At 39.6% G+C, this 26,920-nt stretch overlaps 1 protein-coding gene across 4 annotated transcripts; it reads left to right on the top strand.

The window, feature by feature from the left end:
- On the top strand, positions 1–26,238 carry LOC125249259 (sialoadhesin-like). 4 transcript variants are annotated; one of them, XM_048161510.1, is made up of 16 exons: positions 1–548; positions 622–683; positions 753–892; positions 8,079–8,132; positions 8,624–8,675; positions 9,838–10,221; positions 13,183–13,470; positions 21,047–21,340; positions 22,561–22,593; positions 23,793–24,134; positions 24,260–24,556; positions 24,722–24,821; positions 25,126–25,173; positions 25,520–25,585; positions 25,794–25,812; positions 25,947–26,238. In XM_048161510.1, exons 4-16 carry the CDS (start codon positions 8,082–8,084, stop codon positions 26,007–26,009), a joined length of 2,037 nt encoding a protein of 678 aa, XP_048017467.1. In that variant the 5' UTR covers positions 1–548; positions 622–683; positions 753–892; positions 8,079–8,081; the 3' UTR covers positions 26,010–26,238. The 4 variants fall into 4 exon arrangements, with proteins under 4 accessions (XP_048017467.1, XP_048017468.1, XP_048017469.1 ...); XM_048161511.1 differs by lacking the exon at positions 1–548 and having other exon boundaries at positions 614–683; XM_048161512.1 differs by lacking the exons at positions 1–548; positions 622–683; positions 753–892 and adding an exon at positions 7,944–7,980 and having other exon boundaries at positions 24,299–24,556.
- The last annotated feature ends 682 nt before the right edge of the window (positions 26,239–26,920 follow it).

Here is a 26,920-nt window from a genome sequence, read left to right as displayed (position 1 = left end):
GGTAATGCAGGGAGTCTTTGGTTGGATGATTGGTTGTCAAGCCAATCAGAATTTGGCAGCCTCGTCTCTGATTGGCTGGAATTATGGTATATTGTAACGCTGGGTTGTGTTGAGCAAGCAAGCTGTCGGTGATTAGAGAGCACTCAGTGTGGTCATCAGGTGAGCGAGCAACTGAAACGTTGCACACACGAAAGAGAATGTCCGTGTGCATCCAAATAAACTTTGTAAATGCAAAATTGATTTTTTCTTTTTATTAAGAAATGGTTATGGGTAGGTTTAGGGGGAGATGTAGGATTAGCAGCTCAAAAAATTATGTTTTAATGTTGTCATTTTCCTACACATTTCTTTCCATTATGTTTTATTCTTTTAACTTTCTGTATAAAATGGGTATGTTTATGCTTACGTTTGCTTACGTTTATCTACAAAATGATAAAAGGGAAATTGGACATATCTGTAAGCGGATAGACGAGGAACACACACGTAAGTGATGTAAACAAGAGTAGGTTTATTGAATGCCGATGAACAACACAGCAGAGAAAGCAGTCCAGGTAAGTGGGTTTGGATAAGGAAACTCTTGGTTCAGCTTATCTGTGACTGATGCAGTCTTTGTGTCTTTTCCAGGTGATCCAGAAACCAACAAGCATGGAGAGCAGGAGAACCAGGACTGCTGGTAGGAACAACTGGTGAGTAGATCACAGGTCGGTCGTGGAGCTTGACATATGAGTAGACAAAGACATTGTGCTTATCCATAGACGAGACCTGACAGTGAATAGAGTGTGTGAGGACCTTAAGAGTGGTGCAGAAGATGAGTGGCAGCCAGTAGTGGTCAGTAATTGGAAATGGAGTGCAGAAGGGGAACCAGAGGGATGCTGGGAAGTGGAGTCCAGGGAAGGTGAGACAGACGGTGACAATATCTTTATGACATGAAAGATTTGTAAAGAAAAAACATAAGAATTTTTATGTTTCAGTGCTATAAATACATCAATATTGTACGTTTCAGCACCTTTCAAAATATACAAAAATGTACGTTTTGTGTCTTTGAAAGTTGCGTATTAATACCTGCTTATTAACAATGAGACCAGGCTGATTTAGCTGTATTCAAATTGTTTTTAAATGTAAACGAGAACACACAATGTAATTGATGGGTTTTTTTATCTGCTTTGAGGTATTGCAAATAGTAGAATTTAAAATGTATAAAATGATTTAGAATAGTGTCTGTCTACAAAGGGAAAAATTAAGGGCAAACACACAATTATTCCATCCAAGTTCTTCGCTCTTGAAAATCTAGCAAATAGCGCACACAGAGCCTTAAAACTATGGCGTTATTTTACTGTCAATTGTCGAGAGCACATTATTGTGACGCGAGAGCATATCAATGTAATGCGCGAGCGCAAATCTGTCCGCTCGCGCGCGGATTTCCTCTGCTCTCGCACAAATCTGTCCGCTCGCGCGCGGATTTCCTTTGCTCTAGCGCAAATCTGGACGCGCGCGCTCAAATATACAGTGCTCTCTTATGAACTGCCTCTCGCTCAGATATTGCGTGTGCACGCTCAAACTGTTTCCTGCGTGCTCAAACGTGTCCTGCGCGCTCAAACTGCACATGTGCGCTCACGAATCTCTCCGTGCTCTTGCAGAAATTAATTTGCTTTTGGATTAAACGCTGTCAAAAGTTATAAACCAATCAGAAGAGACGACTGATCCATGAAAATGCTACATGGAATCTTATTGGCTGAGAGTGAACTGCGCCTGGAATTCTTTCGACAAAGATATGTATTTTATTTATTCACAATTTAATAATATTTATCAAATGTAACCTAGTCTAACTGCATCACATTACAGGTCAAACCCCTATTTATCTAAACAAACAAACAAAAAATGTTTCTTAAAGTTATTGTGGTCATACGTTTTGTGTTGATTTTTTTTTTTTTTTTTAAAATAGGTAACATTTTACAATAAGGTTTTTATTTGTTAACATTAGTTAATGTATTATCTAACATGGACTAACAATGTTCAATACATTACTGTAATTATTAATCTTTGTTAACGTTAAAAATACAGCTGTTTGTTGGTTGTTTACTTCACAGTGCATTTAATAATGTTAACAAATACAACATTTGATTTTAATAACGTATTAGTAAATGTTGAAATTAACATTAACAAATATTAATAAATGCTGAAGAAGAGCAATTCATTATTAGTTAATGTTAACTAATGCAGTTAAATAATGTTAACGCAACCTTATTGTAAAGTATTACCAACAAACATCTTCTGATTTAAGACCGAACAAGATCAGGGTCAAATCGTCATTCCCTTAATACTTAATGTGGAGATCACATATACCACTATAGTCAATTTCTTTTGAGGTCTGGAATTAATGATTCTGATACATCAAATACATTCTGATACATCAAATACATTTTAACAGTCACTGGTCACCACCTACTGGCAGAACAGTGTAACAACATTAGTTTCAACATTCATTTAGCTAGGCCTACTTATTTTAATTGCTGAAATCAGTGTATATTCAGACTATAAATTGTTATTGCAATACTTGCATTATTATTTAATGTTTGCAACACAGATGTAGCAATAGTATGTTGTTGAAAACACTTTGTGAAGCTGTTTAAAACATATAGCTTACATGACCACTGCTTTCAGCAGCAATGCAAAAGCAGGTTTAAATATTCTGGTATGATTGTAATTTCAAAAGGTTTAATAGACATAACCGAATCGTTGTCATTTAGGAATAAGATCGCGTTCTTTTGCTTAATCGTGCATACACAAGAGCTTAGGTATTTTTGTATGTCATGTTTTATACCAGACCTCAAAAGAAATTGACTATGGTGGTATATGTGATCTCCACATTAAGTATTAAGGGAATGACGATTTGACCCTGATCTTGTTCGGTCTTAAATCAGAAGATATTTGTTGGTAATACTTTACAATAAGGTTGCGTTAACATTATTTAACTGCATTAGTTAACATTAACCAGTCCCTCCAGAAAAACGCGATTATGCGATCGCCTGATTTCATGCATAATCAGCCAAAGTCCGCATATTTATGCGGGGGTCGCATTTTTTCAAATACGCCGCATTTTCGTCGCATAAATTGCCAATTTCAGCAAGCAAAATATGCGGGGCTACCATGATTTCATAATCCCTGTATTTTTGTTGCAAAAAAGTCACATATATCTTAGCAGAAAGTTGACACACAAGTAAAGCGCCATTATTTCCCCCCTATTGCCATGGGAACCTTATTAAGTGACGTAATTACGCGACGTGAACATCATCTGCAAACCATGAAACCATGATGAAGCACGCAAATCATTCTCATTTGCCAACAAAAATAAGCGCAAAAGACCGCGCGAAGCAGTTTCCCGGTGTGTTACATGACAGTGGGGGCAAAATATTTTGCACTCCGTGCAACTGCGTGTTGACGCCATAGACTGTAAAAAAATAGGTTGACGCTGGAAAACCACTTTCACTTTGCCACCGCCAAGGATAGTTAAAGCAGCAGCGGAAGAAGCACACATTTTTTAAAATATTTTATTTATTCATTTTTGCAGAAGCTGTTGAATATTAATAATAATAATAATTATTATTATTTTATTTTATATAGTGCCTTTCTACAAACTCATATTCCTTTTGTAAAGCTACAGAACTTGTTTGACTCAATGTTTTGTAAGTTTGAGCCATGTGTTAATCTGAAATAAAACAGAATGAGAACTTAAATATTCTGTGATTTAGTATGCTTGCTTATCAAGTAATAAGAAATTACTCTTTACATTAAGGTAGTAGCCTAGTGAGAACAGGGTGTTGGGGGAATCACCTTTTTTTCTCTTTTTCATCAAACCGCAGTTTTTGCAAGTTCCCGCAATTTCATCGCATAAAACTGCAAAAATTCCCGCATATTCCATCGCATTTTTTAAGAAAACGTGCCGCATAATCAAGGATTTTTGCCCGCAACAATCACAAAAAAATTCCGCGTTTTTCTGGAGGGACTGATTAACTAATAATGAATTGCTCTTCTTCAGCATTTATTAATATTTGTTAATGTTAATTTCAACATTTAATAATACGTTATTAAAATCAAATGTTGTATTTGTTAACATTATTAAATGCACTGTGAAGTAAACAACCAACAAACAGCTGTATTTTTAACGTTAACAAAGATTAATAATTACAGTAATGTATTGCACATTGTTAGTTCATGTTAGATAATACATTAACTAATGTTAACAAATAAAAACCTTATTGTAAAATGTTACCTATTTTTTTTTTTTTTTTAATTTCAACACAAAACGTATGACCACAATAACTTTAAGAAACATTTTTTGTTTGTTTGTTTAGATAAATAGGGGTTTGACCTGTAATGTGATGCAGTTAGACTAGGTTACATTTGATAAATATTATTAAATTGTGAATAAATAAAATACATATCTTTGTGAAAGAATTCCAGGCGCAGTTCACTCTCAGCCAATAAGATTCCATGTAGCATTTTCATGGATCAGTCGTCTCTTCTGATTGGTTTATAACTTTTGACTTTTATAACTTTTGCCAAAAGCAAATTAATTTCTGCAAGAGCACGGAGAGATTCGTGAGCGCACATGTGCAGTTTGAGCGCGCAGGACACGTTTGAGCACGCAGGAAACAGTTTGAGCGTGCACACGCAATATCTGAGCGAGAGGAGAGGCAGTTCATAAGAGAGCACTGTATATTTGAGCGCGCGCGTCCAGATTTGCGCTAGAGCAAAGGAAATCCGCGCGCGAGCGGACAGATTTGTGCGAGAGCAGAGGAAATCCGCGCGCGAGCGGACAGATTTGCGCTCGCGCATTACATTGATATGCTCTCGCGTCACAATAATGTGCTCTCGACAATTGACAGTAAAATAACGCCATATAAAACACACCAATATATATGACTCTTACCTGCTAAAACACAGGGGGAAAAAGAAAGTGATTTTCCTTGTTGCCAGTAATGGGGGAGGGAAGAAAAATAAAGGAAAGGAAAGGAAAGGAAAGGAAAGGAAAGGAAAGGAAAGGAAAGGAAAGGAAAGGAAAGGAAAGGAAAGGAAGAAGGGATATTTTGTTTTTCTTGGAACCGTGAAACAAGACATAAGAACCTGAAATAGGCCAAATGCATATACTTTGAATTTGGCAATATTTTTGAATTTTTAATAATGTTTTATTTATTAATATATTTTATTAATAGTAATGAAGGCATATTATAACAACCACTTTTAATATTTTTAACAATATTTGTTATATGATTTACTCTGCCAGTGAGCATTATGTGTGACTGCACATTCCAATGGCATTGATGCATTGACATTGATGACAATAACCTTGCACCTACATTTCAGCACTTTGCACTTGTCTACTTTCCTGTATTTGGCCCAAGTGCACAAGTAGGTGTGAAGATTGCAAGTTATCTGATGGGACACACTTATAGTGTTGCAAAAAATAAAATAAAATAAAAAGTTCAAGCGATTACAGAGCACCCCCCACCCCAGTACTTTGCATTTTAACCCTCAGGGGTCTGAGGATTTTTGGGGCCTTGGAGAAGTTTTGACTTGCCCTGACATTTGTGCTTTTTTCAGTTGTTCATAAACATATTAATGGAAAAAGTGTCATTACACTGTATTCAGCACAAACTAGGCTACAATAATATGTGAGGAACATGTAGATGTTTGTGTTTTTGAAGGAAAAACGTTTATGCGTGGTTATTGAAAAAACAAAAAACTTAAGTCACTGAAATAAGGCCAAAAAATATATATTAAGTCTTTGTTCACAAGACTTCTGGGTATTTGAGGTTGTAGACTAGAGTTTTTGCTTCAAAATGAGGTAAAAATTATGCTGCCTGCTTATTCATATAAAACAATAGAGAGATTTAAATTTTCTAAAACATCTTTGGTCAAGAAACACAGTATGCGTGGAGGCGTGAATCCTCATGTATAATGGGTGATTCTCACCTGAGAAGACAAAAGAATTGCATAAAGAGCTCTAATGAGCTGCATAAATAATGAGCTCTTTCGGTCAGGTAGGCTGTGAATCATGTCTCAAGCTCATGGTGTATATCAAACATACAGAAAAAACAGCAACACTGTGAAATATTATTACAATTTAAAATAATGGTATTCTATTATATTCTTTAAAATATAATGTATTTCTGTGATGCAAAGTGTCTGAACAATTATGCTACCTCTATGGCATTACATATAGGCTTTTAGCTTAAAAGCATGCACATTTGGAGAAATATTGATGGATTCTCATATGTTTGTCAATTTTCTATACAGAGGAGTAATATTCAGGATTTATTGTCATTACAATGAGTGCTGGATACTGTGTTTACAATTCATACTTGAAGCCGGAGGGCGCTCTGCCCCTTTTGTCCACAAATGCCTGAGCACTGAAGAAGAATAGGCAATCCAGGAAATAACTGAACTAACAGAGGCCAGAGATCGCTAACTATGGCTATTCAAAACACTTTTCAAGACAATAAATACACGATTGAGACGATGTATGCATGTATTGACTGAATTTGCGTCTGAATAGCGCTGGCTCCGTGGGCGTGGCCGCATTAGCGGATAATGAGCTGAATCACGGACTTCTGACATGGCTCTCTTTTCATACAGATTACATAAACACAGAATGTTTGTTTTCGATTTGACTTACACGATTTAAAGCCTGACATTTCAACTTTTTTTTAGACACAAGTCTAATTTTTTTGTGATTAGTATTCACTAAGTTACAGTTCATTTTCTGAGAACTATCAGATTGGACTTCGTTCAGAGGGAGACGAGAGATCACGCATCATGTTAGTTTTCTTTATTTTACAAAAAGCACAACATTTTGTTTTTACTCTGAGTGTACATAAATAAAAGAAAATATTCCACAGATTAAAATGGTGTATAACTCTTAATTGTATGTGCAACATTGACAGAGTATTTTGAGTCTCTTTCACACTGGTTAGAAAAAAAATGCGGTGACCGCCGACACCAGAGTGTTAAAATAAACTTCTAAATGTCTGTTCAGCAGTTGCTATGTAACTAAGAAAAGACACAATTGCTTTTAATTAAGTGATAAAAAGAACTTGCAAATGTACAAAATACACATAGCCTCATCTTTGCACCAATAAAATGTGCAACACTTTGTTATGCTATCAAATTAGATGTAATATCTAATTAGTTTAACTTATAGTGGTAAGTTTAACATAACATAATGCATGATGTGCATGATGAGATACGCTTAGCCTTGAATACCACTCTGAAGGGTGAAGGGTCATATTCATCTGCAGTCACACAGAGCCAAAGCACCACTAAAACAATGTTCTTCCACAAAATGCATGTTTTTTTGTGTGTTTGTTTGTTTTTTTAACTGTTACAGGGCCATCTTTGAAAAAAAGAAAGGGGGCCGTTGACCATTTTCCCTCTTCGACGTACTTTGTAGACTGTCACTATATGTCCTAAACATGCATCATTGCTGGATATGTGTTGCAGCACATTAGACTCATTTGAGGCGTGCCTTGCCTCATCTTAAATTTAGGCAAGAGTAGGCAGCTGCAGTGAAGGGAGGTGTGAAAAAATGCTGCCAAGGTGCCAAAACGCAATAACTCCATTTTGATTAATTTGAGTAAAAAGGTGTTTTCTTTACCAAGAAAGTGGCAAGATGAAAACCACTATTTTCTAAATAACAGATGTTTCCTGAATTTAAAAAATAAATAATGAAAATACTAACACTAATTTAATGATACTAATTTAAAAATATTAAAGAAAACAAATAATTGGATTTAGAAGTTTTCTTACTGAAGAAGTCTCTCAGCAATACTAATGTCTCAGCCACACATTGCACAGAAACCAAACAGCCTTATTAGGCAGAACACATAACACACCTCCCCCCTCTCTCTCTCTCTCTCTCTCTCTCTCTCTCTCTCTCTCTCTCTGTTAACCTCTTTACCAGTTTTGTTCATGAAAAGTATAAGGGTAAAGTTTGCACTTCTTCTTATTGGATATTTTTTTTTCTTTTTTTTTTTTTTTCTTTTTTAATAAACTTTTATATCACATTTTCTTGCATTTTGCAGTATATGGTGACCTTTTTCTTCCAATCAACTTGCAAATCAGACTGCATTAAGAAGGTAAGAATGAAAAAAAAGAGGTAAGGGTATATTACTTGAGATTTAACATTATAGGATACTTTGGGATTCATTTGATTAAGACATATGCCCAGTTTCACGGAGAAGCCTAGTCCCAGACTAAAATACTTGTTTGAGCTGTTTTAACTGAAAGTAACCTGCACTGACATATCTTAAAATATGTCAGAGCCATTGTTTTGTCTCAAGATGCACACCAGTAAAGTTTTTTTTTTAAGGCACATTTATAAAAAGCTACTTAAATGTCCCAGTTTAACTAATGCCTAATCCCGGCTTAGTCTAAGCCCTGTCTGTGAAACCAGGCCTTAATGTTTCAATTTCCCATTTTAGTCCACAAATCCAAAGATATTTAAAATGTACACCTCAAATAGTCCCTTGGATGATATTTCCGTTGTTGAAAACTGTCTTCACTTTATTTAGATTTGTTTATTAGTTTTGTACATGTAAAACAACAGTTGTTTTTGATTTCACCTAAGGGCAAACCTGGAAACAAGATGAGATCTCTGCTTGTTCATTTGTTTTTACAAGGTATATAATTTGTTTTTTATTTCTCTTTTTCATTTAGGTTCAGTTGGGTGTACAGCATGAAAATATTTCAAAGTAGATATTTTTTTTTAAAATGTTCTGACATTTAGTGGCTTTTCTCAGGTCAGGTTATTCAGTATCTTCATTTCTGAAGATTTCTGTGGTCTTTTCATGTGCTGCTTTTTGATCATTTTAGTAGTTGCACACCATCAAGTCTAGCTAAATTTAAGGTCTTGCATTTGTAGGGCTTTACCTGCAGGTGGTTGATAAAAAAGATTCTGTATTTAAATTAGGCTAGCCAAAGAATTCTTAGCTAACTTAATTTCAATTTAAAAGGATTTGTGCTAAACACTATAATGCGAATATTATAGTCAGACCAATACCATCAGATTCACCCACTTGAGCAAAAGAGTAGGTAATTTAATATTTTAAGTGATCTATCTAATTGATGCATTGAAAAGCACTGAAAACCCGTTCAAACTGGGCCCCGCCCTCTGAATGTATTATATGATACAACAAACAAGTCTGCCTCTATCCAAGCAAAACGCTCACATAATTTAAAGTGTAACGCTAATGGCCTTTCTCCAGTCACTGGGGCAATGTATAATGTACTAACTCTAATGAAAAGCAAAGTCAGAACATAAAGAAAAAGCAGCTGGTAATGCAGGTATCTGTGAGTTGTCATACTGTATATATGGAGTGATTACTTATAGGTATATTCAACATAAGCTGCATCTCGCTTTACTGATTGCTGGTGATTCCACTACTGCAAGAACTAATTGCTAATTTCAATAATAATCTATACCGAAAATAATACACAATTAATTTGATTATTAATTAATCACATCTGTGTGCTGTGCATGGAAAACCCAGTCATGTCATTTTGCAGCAGTGAATAACACATTTCTATTAATTACTTATATGATTGAAAGCAGAAAATATGTTGGTGGAAAACAATGAAGAGAAAATAAAATCCCAATAGCATGGCTTCTTACAGGTCTTCCATAGTCACAATGAGCTGAATGTACTGACACTTATTCAAACTAAGTTTAGTGTACTATAATGTCATGTACTAACTGAAAACGATATGAGTGAAATAAAATGCAAAAAATGGCAGCTTAAATGAGCACACCGCCATTAATGTTCTTCAACTTTTGTCCCACAGCTGTTCTGCTGTTTGATACTTTAGCATGGGAAGTGAAAATACCAAAAGACATTCACGGCCTCAAAGGTTCCTGTCTGGTTATACCATGTTCTTTCTCTTACACGTCATACCCACCAAAAAACCCACGTCGAGTTGTGTGGTATCAGTGGGTCTCTAAAGGTTATCCTTTAGTTTATGATCCTCTGCATGCAGACGATGTCATTGAGATGTTTAAAAGAAAAACTTCTTTATATGGAAACCCATCAAATGGGGATTGCAGTCTGCTGATCACAAACCTGGAACAGTCTCACCATGGAGAGAAAGTATATGCATGGATTGACCCTGAAAATGTTGGGTGGCGCACGTATGCATTCTACGATGTCACCTCTACAATTCTTGTTGACAGTATGTAAAAATTATTTTAATAATATTCCTTCACTGCAATATCTATAACTGTCCAACTGCACTGAAAAAAAATGGTATAAAACAACCCAGAAATGGCCAGTAAACACAATTTCAAGGAAATGGCAAGTAACACATTGAACTTAACAGGAAATTTTGAAATAGAATAACTAGTAGGAACATCCACAAATGACCTCAAGACCAGCTGGTTAAAACAATTTAAAAAGTAGCTGAGAAAAGGGAAGTTAGTTTTGAGGAAAGTTTTAGTATCATTTGTTTGTTTGTTTCTATCTAATGCAATAGAATTCAGACATTTTACATGCCAAAATACATTTTGGAGTCACTGTATAGTTAAAAAAAAAAAAAAGATGTACAGTACTACAGTGGGTTTGGAAAGTATTCAGACCCCCTTAAATTTTTAACTCTTTGTTATATTGCAGCCATTTGCTAAAATCATTTAAGTTCTTTTTTTTTTCTCATTAATGTACACACAGCACCCCATATTGACAGAAAAACACAGAATTGCTGACATTTTTGCAGATTTATTAAAAAAGAAAAACTGAAATATCACATGGTCCTGAGTATTCAGACCCTTTGCTCAGTATTTAGTAGAAGCACCCTTTTGATCTAATACAGCCATGAGTCTTTTTAGGAAAGATGCAACAAGTTTTTCACACCTGGATTTGGGGATCCTCTGCCATTCCTCCTTGCAGATCCTCTCCAGTTCTGTCAGGCTGGATGGTAAACGTTGGTGGACATTTTTAGGTATGTCCAGAGATGCTCAATTGGGTTTAAGTCAGGGCTCTGGCTGGGCCATTCAAGAACAGTCACTGAGTTGTTGTGAAGCCACTCCTTCGTTATTTTAGCTGTGTGCTTATGGTCATTGTCTTGTTGGAAGGTAAACCTTCGGCCCAGCCTGAGGTCCTGAGCACTCTGGAGAAGGTTTTCATCCAGGATATCCCTGTACTTGGCCGCATTCATCTTTCCCTCGATTGCAACCAGTCGTCCTGTCCCTGCAGCTGAAAAACACCCTCACAGCATGATGCTGCCACCACCATGCTTCACTGTTGGGACTGTATTGGACAGGTGATGAGTAGTGCCTCGTTTTCTCCACACATACCGCTTAGAATTAAGGCCAAAAAGTTCTATCTTGGTCTCATCAGACCAGAGAATCTTATTTCTCACCACCTTGGAGTCCTTCAGTCGGGCTTTCATGTGTCTTGCACTGAGGAGAGGCTTTCGTTGGGCCACTCTGCCATAAAGCCCCGACTGGTGGAGGGCTGCAGTGATGGTTGACTTTCTACAACTTTCTCCCATATCCCGACTGCATCTCTGGAGCTCAGCCACAGTGATCTTTGGGTTCTTCTTTACCTCTCTCACCAAGGCTCTTCTCCCCCGATAGCTCAGTTTGGCCAGACGGCCAGCTCTTGGAAGGGTTCTGGTCATCCCAAACGTCTTCCATTTAAGGATTATGGAGGCCACTGTGCTCTTAGGTACCTTAGGTGCAGCAGAAATTTTTTTGTAACCTTGGCCAGATCTGTGCCTTGCCACAATTCTGTCTCTGAGCTCTTCAGGCAGTTCCTTTGACCTCATGATTCTCATTTGCTCTGACATGCACTGTGAGCTGTAAGGTCTTATATAGACAGGTGTGTGGCTTTCCTAATCAGTATAATCAAACACAGCTGGACTCAAATGAAGGTGTAGAACCATCTCAAGGATGATCAGAAGAAATGGACAGCACCTGAGTTAAATATACGAGTGTCACAGCAAAGGGTCTGAATACTTAGGACCATGTGATATTTCAGTTTTTCTTTTTTAATAAATCTGCAAAAATGTCAACAATTCTGTGTTTTTCTGTCAATATGGGGTGCTGTGTGTACATTAATGAGGAAAAAAAAATGAACTTAAAGGTTCCCTAGATTCAAAAATTGAATTTACCTCGGCATAGTTAAATAACAAGAGTTCAGTACATGGAAAAGACATACAGTGAGTCTCAAACTCCATTGTTTCCTCCTTATATAAATCTCATTTGTTTAAAAGACCTCCGAAGAGCAGGCGAATCTCAACATAACACCGTCTGTTACGTAACAGTCGGGGTGTACGCCCCCAATATTTGCATATGCCAGCACATGATCGAGGCATTACACAAGGGCAGCCAGTATTAACGTCTGGATGTGCAGAGCTGAATCAACAGACTAGGTAAGCAAGCAAGGACAATAGCGAAAAATGGCAGATGGAGCGATAATAACTGACATGATCCATGATAACATGATATTTTTAGTGATATTTATAAATTGTCTTTCTAAATGTTTCGTTAGCATGTTGCTAATGTACTGTTAAATGTGGTTAAAGTTACCATCGTTTCTTACTGTATTCACGGAGTCAAGAGCCGTCGCTATTTTAATTTTTAAACACTTGCAGTCTGTATAATGCATAAACACAACTTCATTCTTTATAAATCTCTCCAACAGCGTAGCATTAGCCGTTAGCCACGGAGCATAGCCTCAAACTCATTCAGAATCAATGTAAACATCAAAATAAACACTGTACTTACGCCATTAGACATGCTGCATGACGAACACTTTGTAAAGATCCATTTTGAGGGTTATATTAGCTGTTTGAACTTTTTTTATGTTGTTTAAGGCAAGCGCGAGCTCTTGGGGCGTGGAACACGAGAATTAAAGGGCCACACACCCTGAATCGGCTCATTTCTCATTTTTATGCCCCAAAATAGGCAGTTAAAAAAATGAATTAAAAAAAAAATCTATGGGGTATTTTGAGCTGAAACTTCACAGACACATTCAGGGGACACCTTAGACTTATATTACATCTTTTAAAAAAAAGTTCTAGGGCACCTTTAAATGATTTTAGCAAATGGCTGCAATATAACAAAGAGTGAAAAATTTAAGGGGGTCTGAATACTTTCCGTACCCACTGTAATTCTAATGTTTCTGTGAATTATAGATCATCCACAGCAGCCCAGCATCAGTATTTATGGAGGTGAAAAGATGAGTGAGACCATCACCGTAGCATGTTCGACTTTCCACACATGTCCATACAGCCAACCAAACATCATTCTGAAGGGTATAGAAGGAACTGGCAAAATGGACAATGAGTATATTAAAGATGGCTTGTGGAAAATCACTCTGACATGCACAGGTGTTGTAAAGGCAGAATACTTGACTATTGAGTGTTCTGTAACACATCATGGTGGCAAAACAGTGACAGCTACAAAAAACAAAAGTGCCAAATGTGAGTAAACACAAATATGAACTGCATTGTGTGGTATTAACAATAATTTCCCATTTGATACGATTCACTCGTTGCGAATTTCTAGGCTGATATGGCTAGGAACTATACTCGCAACTAAACTCGCAATGATATTACGAAGCGGCTGTGAACCCCTGTTTGCTCAGGGAGCACTTACAGAAAACCGTAAAAAGGAAACAGTTAGAATTGAAATAGAAGCAATTAAATCAACGAGAGGGCAACAGTATGTAAATGCTGTATTAAATCCCATTTAGTCTAAGTGCACATAACAATGTTGTTTTTTTTTTTAAATAAACAAATAGAGAAAGAATAGAATAGAATAGAATAGAATAGAATAGAATGAGATAGTGAGAGTGATCGTGTACCTCTTTGGGATGGCACCACAAGGAGTCGTTCACTTGCAGAACACAGGCTTCTGAAGGGCACTCAAGTCTGAAGTGAGTTTAGGCATAGTGGTGCAGAGCCAGTGGTTGTCTTGTAAGCAAACATCAGAGCATGAATTTGATGCGAGCGGCTATTGGCAGCCAGTGCAAACTGATGAAGAGAGTTGTGAAGTGCACTCTATTCGGCTTGTTAAAGAACGTTATAAAGAAAACATTTAATGTGGCTTAATGCATTAATACAGTGATATTAAAAGATTCAATATAGACCTACACCTTGTTAAGACATGTAGATGCAGACAAGTTAAGCATTTTCTTTATAACGGCTTTCCATGGGGGCAAAAACACTCTACATATTGTCTTTCCATTGGTACCCCTGTCTTAGCAGTTCAAAATGTGTGAGAACATTGTTTTTCCCTGGTTGTTGTTTTAGTACATTAAGTTTTAGAATGTCCCTGTGATGCAGCCGTAAAGCATTGCTTTCAATTTGATGTCAAACCTCCTCTGAGGGAAAGGGCATGGGAATTTTGTCTTCAAGACGTATGTGTAGTGTAATGTAGTGGGAACAGCTAGCTGTGGCTAGCGTATGGCTAGTCTATAAAGCAACTCCTAAACCTAAACAATATAAATCACCTAACAGCCAGACAAAAAAGCCACTGAAATTTAATGTCAGTTTTGGCCTTAATTCATATAAAAAAAAGAGTGAAAAGGAAAGGTATGGGATTGAGACCGCAAGGGGAAACTTGATAATGTGTTGGAGCACTAAAGAAGAGGCTATGGTTTAGAAATGGTCATGTTTAGGTTTAAATATAAGTGTAAATAATAATAATAATAATAAATACATAAATAATAAAAAATTAATTAATATAAAAATTAATCAGTTATCTTTCTTAGGTGTTTTGATGGTGTTAGGTGTCATTCTAGTGCCTTAGAGGAAAAGGCACTAGAGGTTGCTTTAGCATCTGTGTATTGACACATCAGAACACTATAAATTAAATGTAGCATTTTTACATATTAAAAAATAACATATCATTTATATTATTTTTATTCAAATAATGATCTTGTATAAAAAATTTGCTTTTATCTGATAATTTTTTAGTGTTAAAATAAAAAAAGAAACCACATCTTGTATATTTTATTTCTGGTTTAAAAAAAAGAAAAAGGATGGACGCAAAAGTATACAGACCGACAACTAAGGACGGGACTAAGTGAGCTCAGGCAAGTCCATATCCCATGTCTCACTCTCGCTGCAGCAAGGGGATTCCCCAGTGCTGTTCGCACTGTAACGTCTAGGTTACTATTGTAACCCCCGTTCCCTGAAGGAGGGAACGGAGACATTACGTCGATACTGACGTAATGGGGTCTCGCTTGGGAGCCCAATCACCTCCAAAGGATACAAAACAAGCCAATGGGAATTGGCCAGTGATATTTACATGCCGGGCCACACCCCCGGCATCCGGGTATAAATAGGGCCGGCATACTCACCTTCATTCATATTTTTGCTGAGGACCGAGATAGGTATCTGGCCGCTCAGCGGTGACTCAGAGCTTTGGCAGGGGGACGTAACCTAGACGTTCGTCCCCCTGCCAATAGTAACCTAGACGTTCCCATTCAGTCAGTCACGTTCGACGTTACGTCGATACTGACGTAATGGGGTCCAGTGGAAAGCGCCATAGCAACTGAACCACGGTACGAGTGTTAAGGAGGCAGATGCTGCCAAGCCGTAGCGTGCCCAAATGCAAGTGTGGCCCATACTCGTAACCCTCCACCGCCCAGAGTAAGCCCAGGAATGTCTTCCATACCAGTGGGATGGAGAGGACAGGGCGATACAATGGAGAAGGTCGAAGCTGCTGTTCCTTACCCCCGGGGAAGAGTGCTTCGGTACTCAATTCCCACAATTTTCAGCCATGACCAAAACGTCAGGAAAGTGTTCCCCGAGGAGGGGAAAGCTACGGAGACCACACCCTGCCCGAAGGGAGGTAATGTGTGGAAAACACATATGGACTGGCCTGAGGACAGTAACGCATATGGAAGATCTCTGATGTAGGTCCTACCTTCCGGGAGGAACACACTAGCAGTCAGAGACAGGGCAGAGCTAAGCCACCCAGGGAAAGACACGTGTTTACCATCAGGGAAACCGTACCGTGGACAAACACATATGGGATTATCCGCGGGGAATCACAGCATATGGGCATCTAGCCCAGTACAAGGGCAGACCAATCAGGCATACACACGAGTACTGGACCTAGCGCCGGACGCCTCCGCTGCGTCTGGCTGCCGCAGGATGCAGGAGGAACTCCACAGGGTTCACCGTTACAGGGAACTGAGCTGAGGAGCGGGAAAAGTGCTCGCATTCCCTCTCCCGAGGGAAATGGCACAGCAAGCGAACACCCGTGGCTATCTACGAGTAGACAGCACACAGGTGGACACCGGTTCCACTCGGAGATTGTAATATCTCACAAATGTATTTGGTGTCGCCCAGCCTGCAGCTCTGCATATGTCTGCAACAGAGGCGCCGTGCGGCAACGCCCAGGGAGAAGCAACACCCCAAGTGGGGTGAGCTCACAATCCGAGGGGGCACGGCTCACCTTGCGATTGGTACGTCAAGGCGATGGCATCTACTATCCAGTGGGCCAACCTCTGTTTGGAGACAGCCTTTCCCTTCTGCTGACCTCCAAAATAGACAAAGAGCTGCTCAGAGCTTCTGAAGCTCTGCGTGTGGTCCACGTAAACACGCAGGGCACGAACGGGACACAGCAACGCAAGGGCTGGGTCTGCCTCCTCCGGGGGCAGCGCTTGCAAGTTCACCACCTGGTCCCGGAAGGGAGTGGTGGGAACTTTGGGCACATATCCAGGCCAGGGACTCAGGATAACGTGAGAGTAGTCCGGCCCGAATTCCAGGCATGAATCGCTGACCGAAAATGCTTGCAGGTCCCCAACCCTCTTGAAGGAGGTGAGCGCGGTCAGGAGCACTGTCTTCAGAGACAGATGTTTCAGCTCAGCTGACTCGAGGAGCTCGAAGGGAGCTCTCCGCAGGCCCGTGAGGGCGACAGAGAGGTCCCAAGAGGGAATAAGGTGAGGCCTAGGGGGATTTAACCTCCTGGCGCCTCTGAGGAACCTGATGATCAGGTCGTGCTTTCCTAATAAACTTGATGTGCTGCGATGGCGGCCACATAGACCTTCAGGGTGGAGGGGGACAGCCTTCGCTCCAAACCCTCTTGAAGGAAGGAAAGCACAGCACTGATCGGGCATTTTCAGGGGTCTTCTCGGTGGGAAGAACACCAGTCAGCGAACAAACTCCACTTCATGGCATAAGCGCGCCTCGTAGAGGGGGCTCTAGCAGAAGTGAAGGTGTCAACTACCGCGGACGGTAGGCCACTAAAGTCTGCCGCGTCCCGTCCAGGAACCACACGTGGAGGTTCCACAGGTCGGAACGCGGGTGCCATATGGTGCCTTGCCCCTGAGAAAGGAGGTCCTTCCTCAGGGGGATGCGCCAGGGATGGGCTGTGGCGAGGAGCATGAGTTCTGGGAACCAGGTCCGGTTGGGCCAGTATGGCGCAACTAGCAAGACCTGCTCCTCGTCCTCCCTGACTTTGCACAGTGTCTGTGCGAGAAGGATCACTGGGGGAGACGCATATTTGTGTAGGCCCCGGGACCAGCTGTGTGCCAGTGCATCCGTGCTGAGGGTCCCCTCGGTCAGGGAATAAAACAATTGGCAGTGGGCAGATTCTTGAGAGGCAAACTGGTCCACCTGTGCCTCCCCGAATCAGCTCCAGATCAGCTGGACCGCCTGGGGGTGGAGTCTCCATTCCACCGGGAGCGTGAGCTGTCGTGAGAGCATGTCGGCCGCACGATTGAGCTCGCCCGGGATGTAGGAGGCGCGCAGCGACCCGAGTCGGCGCTGACTCCACAGGAGGAGATGGCGGGCGAGTTGCGACATGCGGCGGGAACGTAGACCACCCTGGTGGTTGATGTACGCTACCGTCGATGTGTTGTCCGTCCGGACCAGCACATGCTTGCCCTGCAGCAGTGGTCGAAACCAGCGCAGAGCAAGGAGTACTGCTAGCAACTTGAGGCAGTTGATGTGCCTGGACAGGACCCCAACACCGACTGACCACTGTATATGGCACCCCAGCCGGTGGTGGAGGCATCTGTTGTGACAACAACATGCCTGGACACTTGTACTAGGAGCACTCCGACCCATAGAAAAGCAAGGTCCGACCACGGGTTGAATGTGTGGCAACAACTCGGTGTGATGACCACACGGAGTGAGCCACGGTGCCATGCCCACCTCGGGACTCGGTCGTGAAGCCAGTGCTGAAGCGGTCTCATATGAAGCAATTTGAGTGGCGTGACCGCGGCTACGGATGCCATATGCCCCAGGAGCTTCTGAAATTGTTTCAGTGGGGCCGCTGTTTTCCGCGAGAACGAATTCAGGCAGTTCAGCACCGACTGTGCACGCTCGTTGGTGAGACGTGCTGTCATGTTGACCGAGTCCAGCTCCACAAAGAGAAAAGAGATGCTCTGCACGGGGCAAAGCTTGCTCTTTTCCCAGTTGACCTGAAGCCCCAACTGGCTGAGGTGACTGAGCACCAGGTCCCTGTGTATGCACAACTGCTCTCACGAGTGGGCCAGAATAAGCCAGTCGTCGAGGTAGTTGAGAATGCGAACGCCCACTTCCCTGAACAGGGCAAGGGCCCCCTCTGCGACTTTGGTAAAGACACGAGGGGACAGGGACAGCCCGAAGGGTAGGACCTTGTACTGATATGCCCGCCCCTCGAACGCAAACCGCAGGAACGGTCTGTGTCGAGGAGGGATCGAGACATGAAAGTACGCGTCCTTCATGTTGATCACTGCAAACCAATCCTGGACACTAACGCACGTGAGGATGCGTTTCAGCGTGAGCATCTTGAACGGGAGCTTGTGAAGGGCTGGATTCAAGACACACAGATCCAAGGTTGTTCGTAACCCCCCGCCTTTCTTGGGTACTATGAAGTACGGGCTGTAAAACCCAGACTTCATCTCGGCTGGAGGGAAAGGCTCTATTGCGTCCTTCGCCAAAAGAACCGCAATCTCCGCCCGTAGGACAGGGGCGCTTGGACCCGTCACCGAAGTGAACAGAACGCCGCTGAACCTGGGGGGACGCCTGGCGAACTGAATCACGTAGCCGAGTCTGACTGTCCGAAGGAGCCAACAGGACGGGTTGGGAAAGCGTAGCCACGCCCCCAAACACTGTACGAGTGGAACCATCTGGACAGCAGAAGTACCCATGGGGGGATAGGGTGACCAGACGTCCCGAAATCTAAACTGTTGTCCCGAATCCCGAATCTGGCCCTAATTGTCCCGAAAATTATACTAAAGCAAAATCTTTAGTAGAAATTGTCTGATAAACATTAAAAACTGTCTGCGGAGGTTGAGGTGTCCTGCAACCAGCCCCCGCCGGCTGCTCATTGGCTGCAGCATCTTTTTTCTAAGTTCTAAAAAAATACCATAGGCAGCTAGGCGCGAATTTAGATATGCATTGATAAGCTAATTTTCATATTCTATTCATTTATCTAATTAAACGATATGCACAAAGACAATACGACATTTTTGTCCCCTTTTTGTTTTAAGCCTTGATGAAGAGAGCGCAAGTTGCTGCAGCCGCGAGGAGGACAGTGATGCACCTATGTGATGCATGCGTAAAGGAGTGATTGATTGTTCGCGGCACTGTGTACAAAAAAATACTTCACTACACAAATATTTCGTTATTTTCGTTTAAGCTTATTAACGTTAGGCTATACAGAAAGGTCTGATTTACGCACTGTTATTTACAACAGTCATTTTTTTTTTTTTCACAATGACATTTGAGTTCATGATTTTAATGTTGTTGTTTTTTTGTGGCAGACTAAAGACTAATAAATAAAAATATAAAATATGTTTGGTTCAGGTTTTAAATTCATTATCTTTTATTATACGCTACGCAGTATAATATCATAGAAGACCCCAATCCCGTCACCCCAGACCGCAGACCCCCCGGAGGGCGAGGTCGGTCGCCGTGCACAGCTCTTGCAAGAGCCCTGGCTCAGAACTACCCTCGTGCAGCTCTTTCAGAGCTTAGGCCACCTATCCAATCTCAACGCCAACATGGACATGCCCTCGCAGTGAGGGCATGTACCATCCACGTGCGCTGACTCAGCATGCTGTTTACCTAGACACGTGAGACGAGTGATCGTGGCCGTCAGAGGAGGTCAGGAAACGACCGCATCCAGAAACACACGGATGAAAAGACATCTTGAAAAAGACGCTGTTCGCCCGTGCTTGCTCTCATAGTATACCTCACCAGCCGAAACACACAGGGATGAGGGCAGCACCATCCTGTGGGCAGCATGTAAATCTCACTGGCCAATTCCCATTGGCTTGTTTTGTATCCTTTGGAGGTGATTGGGCTCCCAAGGGAGACCCCATTATGTCAGTAGAAACATCAAATCATTGAACTATGTAAGTAACGACTGAACTTGCGATGTTAGTTGTCTAACGATGCTTTTGGGAAATGCACCCCTGATCGTTAAGTTTCTCAGAGGGGCTATACAGATGGATCCTTCCCGCCCTTGTTCAGTCCCATCATGGGACCTCTCCACAGTTCTTAGGGCACTTTGGGGCCCTCACTTTGAGCAGCTCAATACAACCAACCTTTGGTCCCCCTAATTAAGGCTTTCCTCTTGTTGGCTTTAGCGTCGAGTTGGTGATCTAGAGGCTCTGTCTGTGGAACCATCCTGAGTGCCCCCAAGCTGTTTGCTCACAGAGCAGCTTTGAATTCAGTTCCCCATAAGTGTCAGTGAACTTATGCAGGGCGAGTGAACCGTATCAAAAGGGAACATTTAAGGTTACTCACATAACCCTGGTTCCCTGAGATAATGGGAATGAGAATTGCATAGCTTGCCGTGCTACTATGCTGCACAGTGAGTCATGCTAGTCCCCCGGTCTTTCTGCCAGGCCATTTGTCTGTGCAGGTGCAGAGACATAAACCAATCAGGCTTCAGGATTCTGAGCCAAACTGAGTTTTCCCCATAAGCTTCAGCGAGCTGACACAATGCTCATTCCCATTATCTCAAGGAACCAGAGTTACGTGAGTAACCTTAAACTTTCACTTTAAATGTCACATTTGGACCTATTTCAAGATTTCACTTAAATTTCAGGTGTTCATCATAAAATAACTATTGAGCCTGAACTGGCAGATGTCACTGAGGGCGTCGCAAAGATCTTCAGTTGTTCTGTTTATCACTCCTGCCAGAAAGAGACTCCAACCATCACATGGAACTATAAGAACATGCAGGTCTCAACGGGGAGAAAAACACTTTCTGGTTTAGATCAGATCACCTATTCCAGAATAACCTTTCTTGGTTCAAAACAAGACCATGGGAAGAAACTGACTTGCACTGCAATATTTTCTGGAGGAAACACTGAAACCTCTGTTGTTTTACGTGTACAACGTGAGTAATTTATTAGCCTCATGTATGATGTATGTGATCTCTCTATGTCTTTTTATTATCGTGGTATCTTATCTTTTGTTTTATTTTCATAAACTTGAAACTAAAGACATTTGAAAACCTCTTATTGACTTGCTTTGTTATATATTCCATTCAAATTCTGCTTTGTCATGTTTGCATATATAGTGCTTGATCTGAGTTGAATTGGTTCATGGAATTATATGAATACGGCAATGTGAATATATTTTTTCAAATCATAATAAACAACATTTATGAGATAGTTCATGTCAGATTTTATTGCAGTCTTGAAATATGTTATTTTGTCAGGAATAACAAATGTAACAAACTAACAAATGTTAGTGTGTCAGGAAATTTTGTAGATTTCTGTATTTCCTCATTTAAATAAATAGGAGTTGGTTGTACACTGCTAATCACAAAGTATACAGTTTTTACAAGTGATGTTAGTTCTCCCAAGACAAATAAGCAACCACAGCTTCACAAACGAGATCAAAATAAGCCAAATATGATTATATGATTTATTATCATCAATGTTATTTATTATTGTGTTCAGTACTTGCTCTGCAGTAATAAGATGAGCAAAAGTTTTGCTGATGATACATCCTATTCTTTTGTTTTCTGCCTGCAGTAACTATGAGTGAAACATCACTTAATTAATTTGTATCAGACATTGTGAACCTTGTGGGTTAAAGGTGAACTGCACTTATTCAGTCATTAAAGATTCAATTATTGTTGTGCAGAACAAAATACACTGGGTCATATACCTTGGGTCATTAGCAACCCTACAAAAAATGAATGAGAAAACATGCATTCTTTTAAAATTGTATATATATATGTTATATTTTTTGTTATATTTTGTTATATTTTTTATAATGAATTGATTGAGGAATTCTTAGAAGGTTGATGTCTAACTTAAAAAAAAAATGGATGAGGAGGCGGGTAGTGATGTCCCGGGTCACTAAAGACCCGAGGTATGTGTTTCAGAGTTAAGGGTATAGGGGGCGATTTCGGACACAGCCAAGGTTTAATAGCACAGCCATTTGAAGGAAACTATCGCCCCCTTGAGTATTGAGACAATTTACTGCATTCAGTGCTTGTGTTTTTCTAGTTTAAGGCTCAAATGTGACACTTCACTTACATCAAAACCAACCATAAATAAAGCAGCCTCAAAAATGGTTACTTGTTTTCTGCTTATTCTCTTACAGAGAACCAGAAACCAGTCCAGATCCTGAATGAAAGTAAGTGGATTTTTTTCCCCTTAGGCCACGTGTCCACCAAAGCATTTTAGCCAAAATGCCAAGCGGTTTAGAGCGCTTCTTTTTGTTTGTTTGTTTGTTAGTTTTTGTTTTTTTGGGGGTTTTTTTCAGTTACGACACTTTGATGCTATGATCTGGAATAGTGTTACTAGTATCTGTTTTTTGCAAATAGTTTTTTTTCTGAAAATGTAAATATGAAATATTTGCTCTGGCTCTTAATTGATTTGTTCCATTGTTGTGCTTGTTGTTGTCCTCTGTTTTCATTGTTTAAGCAGGATGTGATGTCTTGTTTCTTCTTCATTGTGACTGGATGGGGTTTTAACCAAAGTTGAACATTTTTCAACTCTGGTCTGGTTCATCTATGGACTTTTAAGGTAATCAGCCAGTCATTTTTATTGTTGCCGTTTTATTTGATTCAAATATCTAAATGTTAATGAGAAGAACAAAGTTTTTTAGATATCAATATGCATTATGATCATCTTTGCTCGCTCCTTTGAAGGTATCTTTCTTGAGTAAATACGGCTTTATATTTAACAAAGCAAAAAAAACTGAACCTGAAGTGGTGCAACCTGTTTTACTGAATGCAGAAGTTTGTTGCGCATAAACCATTTCACGCTGAACACTTGCCGTTTTTTCCAGCATTGTGCCGAATTATGTGACCCACTGAATTATGAATTAAAAACGGCAAGCGTTCAGATGCTCATGATGCATATTGATATCTTAAAAACTTTGTTCTTCTCATTAACATTTAGATATTTAATTAAAATAAAACAGCAACAATAAAAATAACTAGCTGATTACCTTAAAAGTCCATAGATAACGCCTTAAAGTTAGTACTGCTGTTAACACTTTCTCCAGTAAGCAGATGCTATGAGACCAGTTTTCCTGTTTGTTCATGTGAACATTCGGCATAAAGCCTATAGAGACTCAGCGCCTTGTCACGCTGCTGTCTAAAATATCTGTGGTGCTCCCATTGACAACAATTTTTAAAATATAATCTCCCCAATATTCTGGTTTTAGGGGAAAAAAAAAAATAATTGTTGGACTCATGGCCTTACACTACTCTTATATTTATACTATTGTTCTGCACTCATAGCCCTTTGGATATTAAGCAATAATACTTTCAATTCTGTAATAATGTTTATTAATCCATTATATAATTATACAATTATATAATTTAGCTAATTTCCAATATGAGGCGGACGTAATGCCCATGATCACAGCGTTGACCCGTTCCTGTGTGGTAATACCGTGCAGTTTCAAGATGGAAGAGGAATATGTGACCCGCCTCCAGATTATTTGGATCTCCAAAACAGATGGCTACATGTTCCACACTAAAACGGACAACATATTTGGCAAATTCAAAGGCCGCACAAGGCTTCTGGGAAACCCTGATGAGCAGAACTGTACTGTGGAGATGGATGATGTGCAAACTCATGACAACGGGCCATTCTGCTTCAGAGCAGAAAAGGAAAACAAGAAATACAGCTTCAACAACAACTGTGTGTTCATTATAATGCAGGGTGAGGAGATATATCAACTATACTATACTATACACTTTTGAAAAATTGCATTTACAGTTTTTTAGTTTAATTCATTCATCACCTCCCAGAACTAATATAACGTTTTTGTGTTTCTTGGTAAAAAGCATCTCCTAACAAACCTGTGATGTCGTCCCTCCCTGAAGACATTGAGCCTGGGGCACACCTCACCGTCAAATGTTCAGTCAACCACACATGTTCCTCTCACCCTCCCAATATCACCTGGAGCATCCCAACAGCCCAAGAAACTATCAGTCACAATCACATGGGTGGAGGCGTCTGGGAAACAGTGTCCACTGTGACCTTCATTCCAAATGGATATGAAGAGAAAGATGAAATTGTTTGCACTGCCAACTTTTGGGGTGGTAAAACTCAGAACAATACTGCCTTCCTGAGTGTTAAGAGTGAGTATAGACTGATACAGTTACATCTAAGAATCTTTTCTTGAATTTCTGTTAATGAGATTTGCTTTTTGCATTGGTATTATTATGACTGGTCAAAAAGAACCTGAAGTTCATGATGTTCGAAAGTTGTGACTATTAATCCTTTTAACATTAATATTATCATAGGAGATCAAGGTGTTGGATTCGAGCTTTATGTCACTGCTTCTTCACTTGTGTTCATCCTCATTTGCATACTTGGAGTCTTCATGTATAAAAGGCGTCACAGGTTTGTATGTTTTTTTGTTTGTTGTCATCCTTCAGAATATCTGTTTTTATATTTGAGTTCTCTATTTCAAACTGACTAGTGCCACCAAGAGGCCAAAATTGCAAAATTTCTGCTTGTGATGTGAATTTTTTAACTCTTTTCAACTCATCCTGGAGAGTTTATCAGATCATCCCCATATTTGGGTTAGATAATCCTGAGATAGTGCAGGTGAAAAATGAATTCAATATTTTAGACCGTAACAGAGAAGATGGCAAACAGAAAGTGAAGCATAACATTTACAGTGCATTGTTCTTATTGACTGTAGACATCCTCGTCATGATATGCATGTGTCAGAAAGACAGTCTGAACAAAGGTATGTATAATCAATAATAAAACCCTTTGAATTTATATTACACTAACAATTATAATCCCATTCTCTGATGTAGGAAATCAGTTTGGAACAGAGTTTTCTTAACTGAACTTATCTTTGTATTTAGACTTGAGACTAATTTAGAATTTCTCTCCCAACCATTTTAATATGAAGAGAAGCGGCTTGGACTAACATGGGAAAGAGTGTTGACACCTTTGACAAATGTTTTACAGTTGTATATGCACACTGAACAGTGTATTTTACATAAAACATATCTTCATAAAATTCACAGCCTCACACATTCTTGCTTTGTACACACCACTCACTGATGAACTTTCTCTCTTCACAGGCCAAACACATCTACAGTGTCACAAAACAAGCCTTTCTCCAAGCCTCGTATTCCATCACCAAAGAGGTATAGAGCATTTTTGTCTTTCAAGGTCTAATCCCATTACACAGCATGTTACACAGCAAAATACTGTTTAGTCTATAACCAGAGTACCATAATAAAAGTTCCTGTGCCACTTTAAGATTCTTTTAACAGTTGACATGATGAAAGCAGATAAAAATGTTTTTTTGTTTGTTTGTTTGTTTGTTTGTTTTTCCCATTCCTTTCACCTCAGTGAGCCAAAATCCTACTCAGTGAGTATATTTATTTCTACCATTATAACTGTGGAAAACATGTTCAAATTCTATTATTTCAAATGCTCCCCTAAAATAATTTATTGACTGAACCCTGTTTCTTTTCTTTTCCCCCCTTAAAATATGACATTAAGGGTTATGATTATGAGGGCAACTATGCTAACATGGAAGAACTCAACGTGTATGGAAATATATGATGATTATGTACAAAACAAGGTTCAACACAGTGTTTTTTTCTTCTTTTTTCTTTTTTGAAAAATGCTCAAAATAAGTAGAGCAGATTGTATACTTAATCACTGTCTGTTTTTGAGTCTGAAGCATGTATGTATTGACTTAATTGATTTTGTTAATGCTTTTCCACTCTGTCATTTATCAATGCTTTCCAGCATGTTTGAACATAACCATAAATAAATATAAAATGGATCAGAAAGTGTCATACAGTCTTGTTAGTACCTAGGATGATTTATTTGCTTAAATTAACAGGGAAGAAACATTCTCATTATAGATTCTTATTTTGACAGAATTTGTTTTAACAAAAATCTATATAGTGCAGGATGAGTCATCTACTTGAAATTATCCAAAATTAATCATCAGCAAAGTCGTGTGATGTGTTCTCTAAATAAATAATGTGCATTTGTTCTGACCATTAATAGACCAAAGATCATGGTAGGTGTTAATGACATCAGTATCTTTTCATAGCTGCTAACTTGCTGCTGTAGTCAGAGACAGGAACCAGCACTGCTTGCTTGCACAAAATTTGGGTGAATTTGCAAAATATATTACCAACATACCAAAGTATCACTATCTAAATTATTTGTTTGAAAAAGGATAACCAAAGCGTGTCTGTGAGCATTTAGAACAGAGCAGGATGCCGTAGATCATAGACATAGAAATTATGGAATGGTTTATCCCATCTAGCAGAAAAAAATGTTCTTCCTTAATATGTTATAAAAAGAATCATTTTATTGCTGCTTTGTAATTGTGCTTTTTTGTTAATTGATGTTTCATGTATTTTATGCACCCTATATGGTTTGTTTTTGGAGTATATTATTATTTTATATATACATGCTGTAATTAACTTGTTGCAGTTATATACATTTGTATATTT

This window comes from Megalobrama amblycephala, linkage group LG16 (assembly GCF_018812025.1).
Source record: "Megalobrama amblycephala isolate DHTTF-2021 linkage group LG16, ASM1881202v1, whole genome shotgun sequence".
Lineage (NCBI taxonomy): Eukaryota > Metazoa > Chordata > Actinopteri > Cypriniformes > Xenocyprididae > Megalobrama > Megalobrama amblycephala.
Note: the sequence above shows the minus strand (reverse complement) of the source record. Positions and strands in the feature narration are given on the sequence as shown.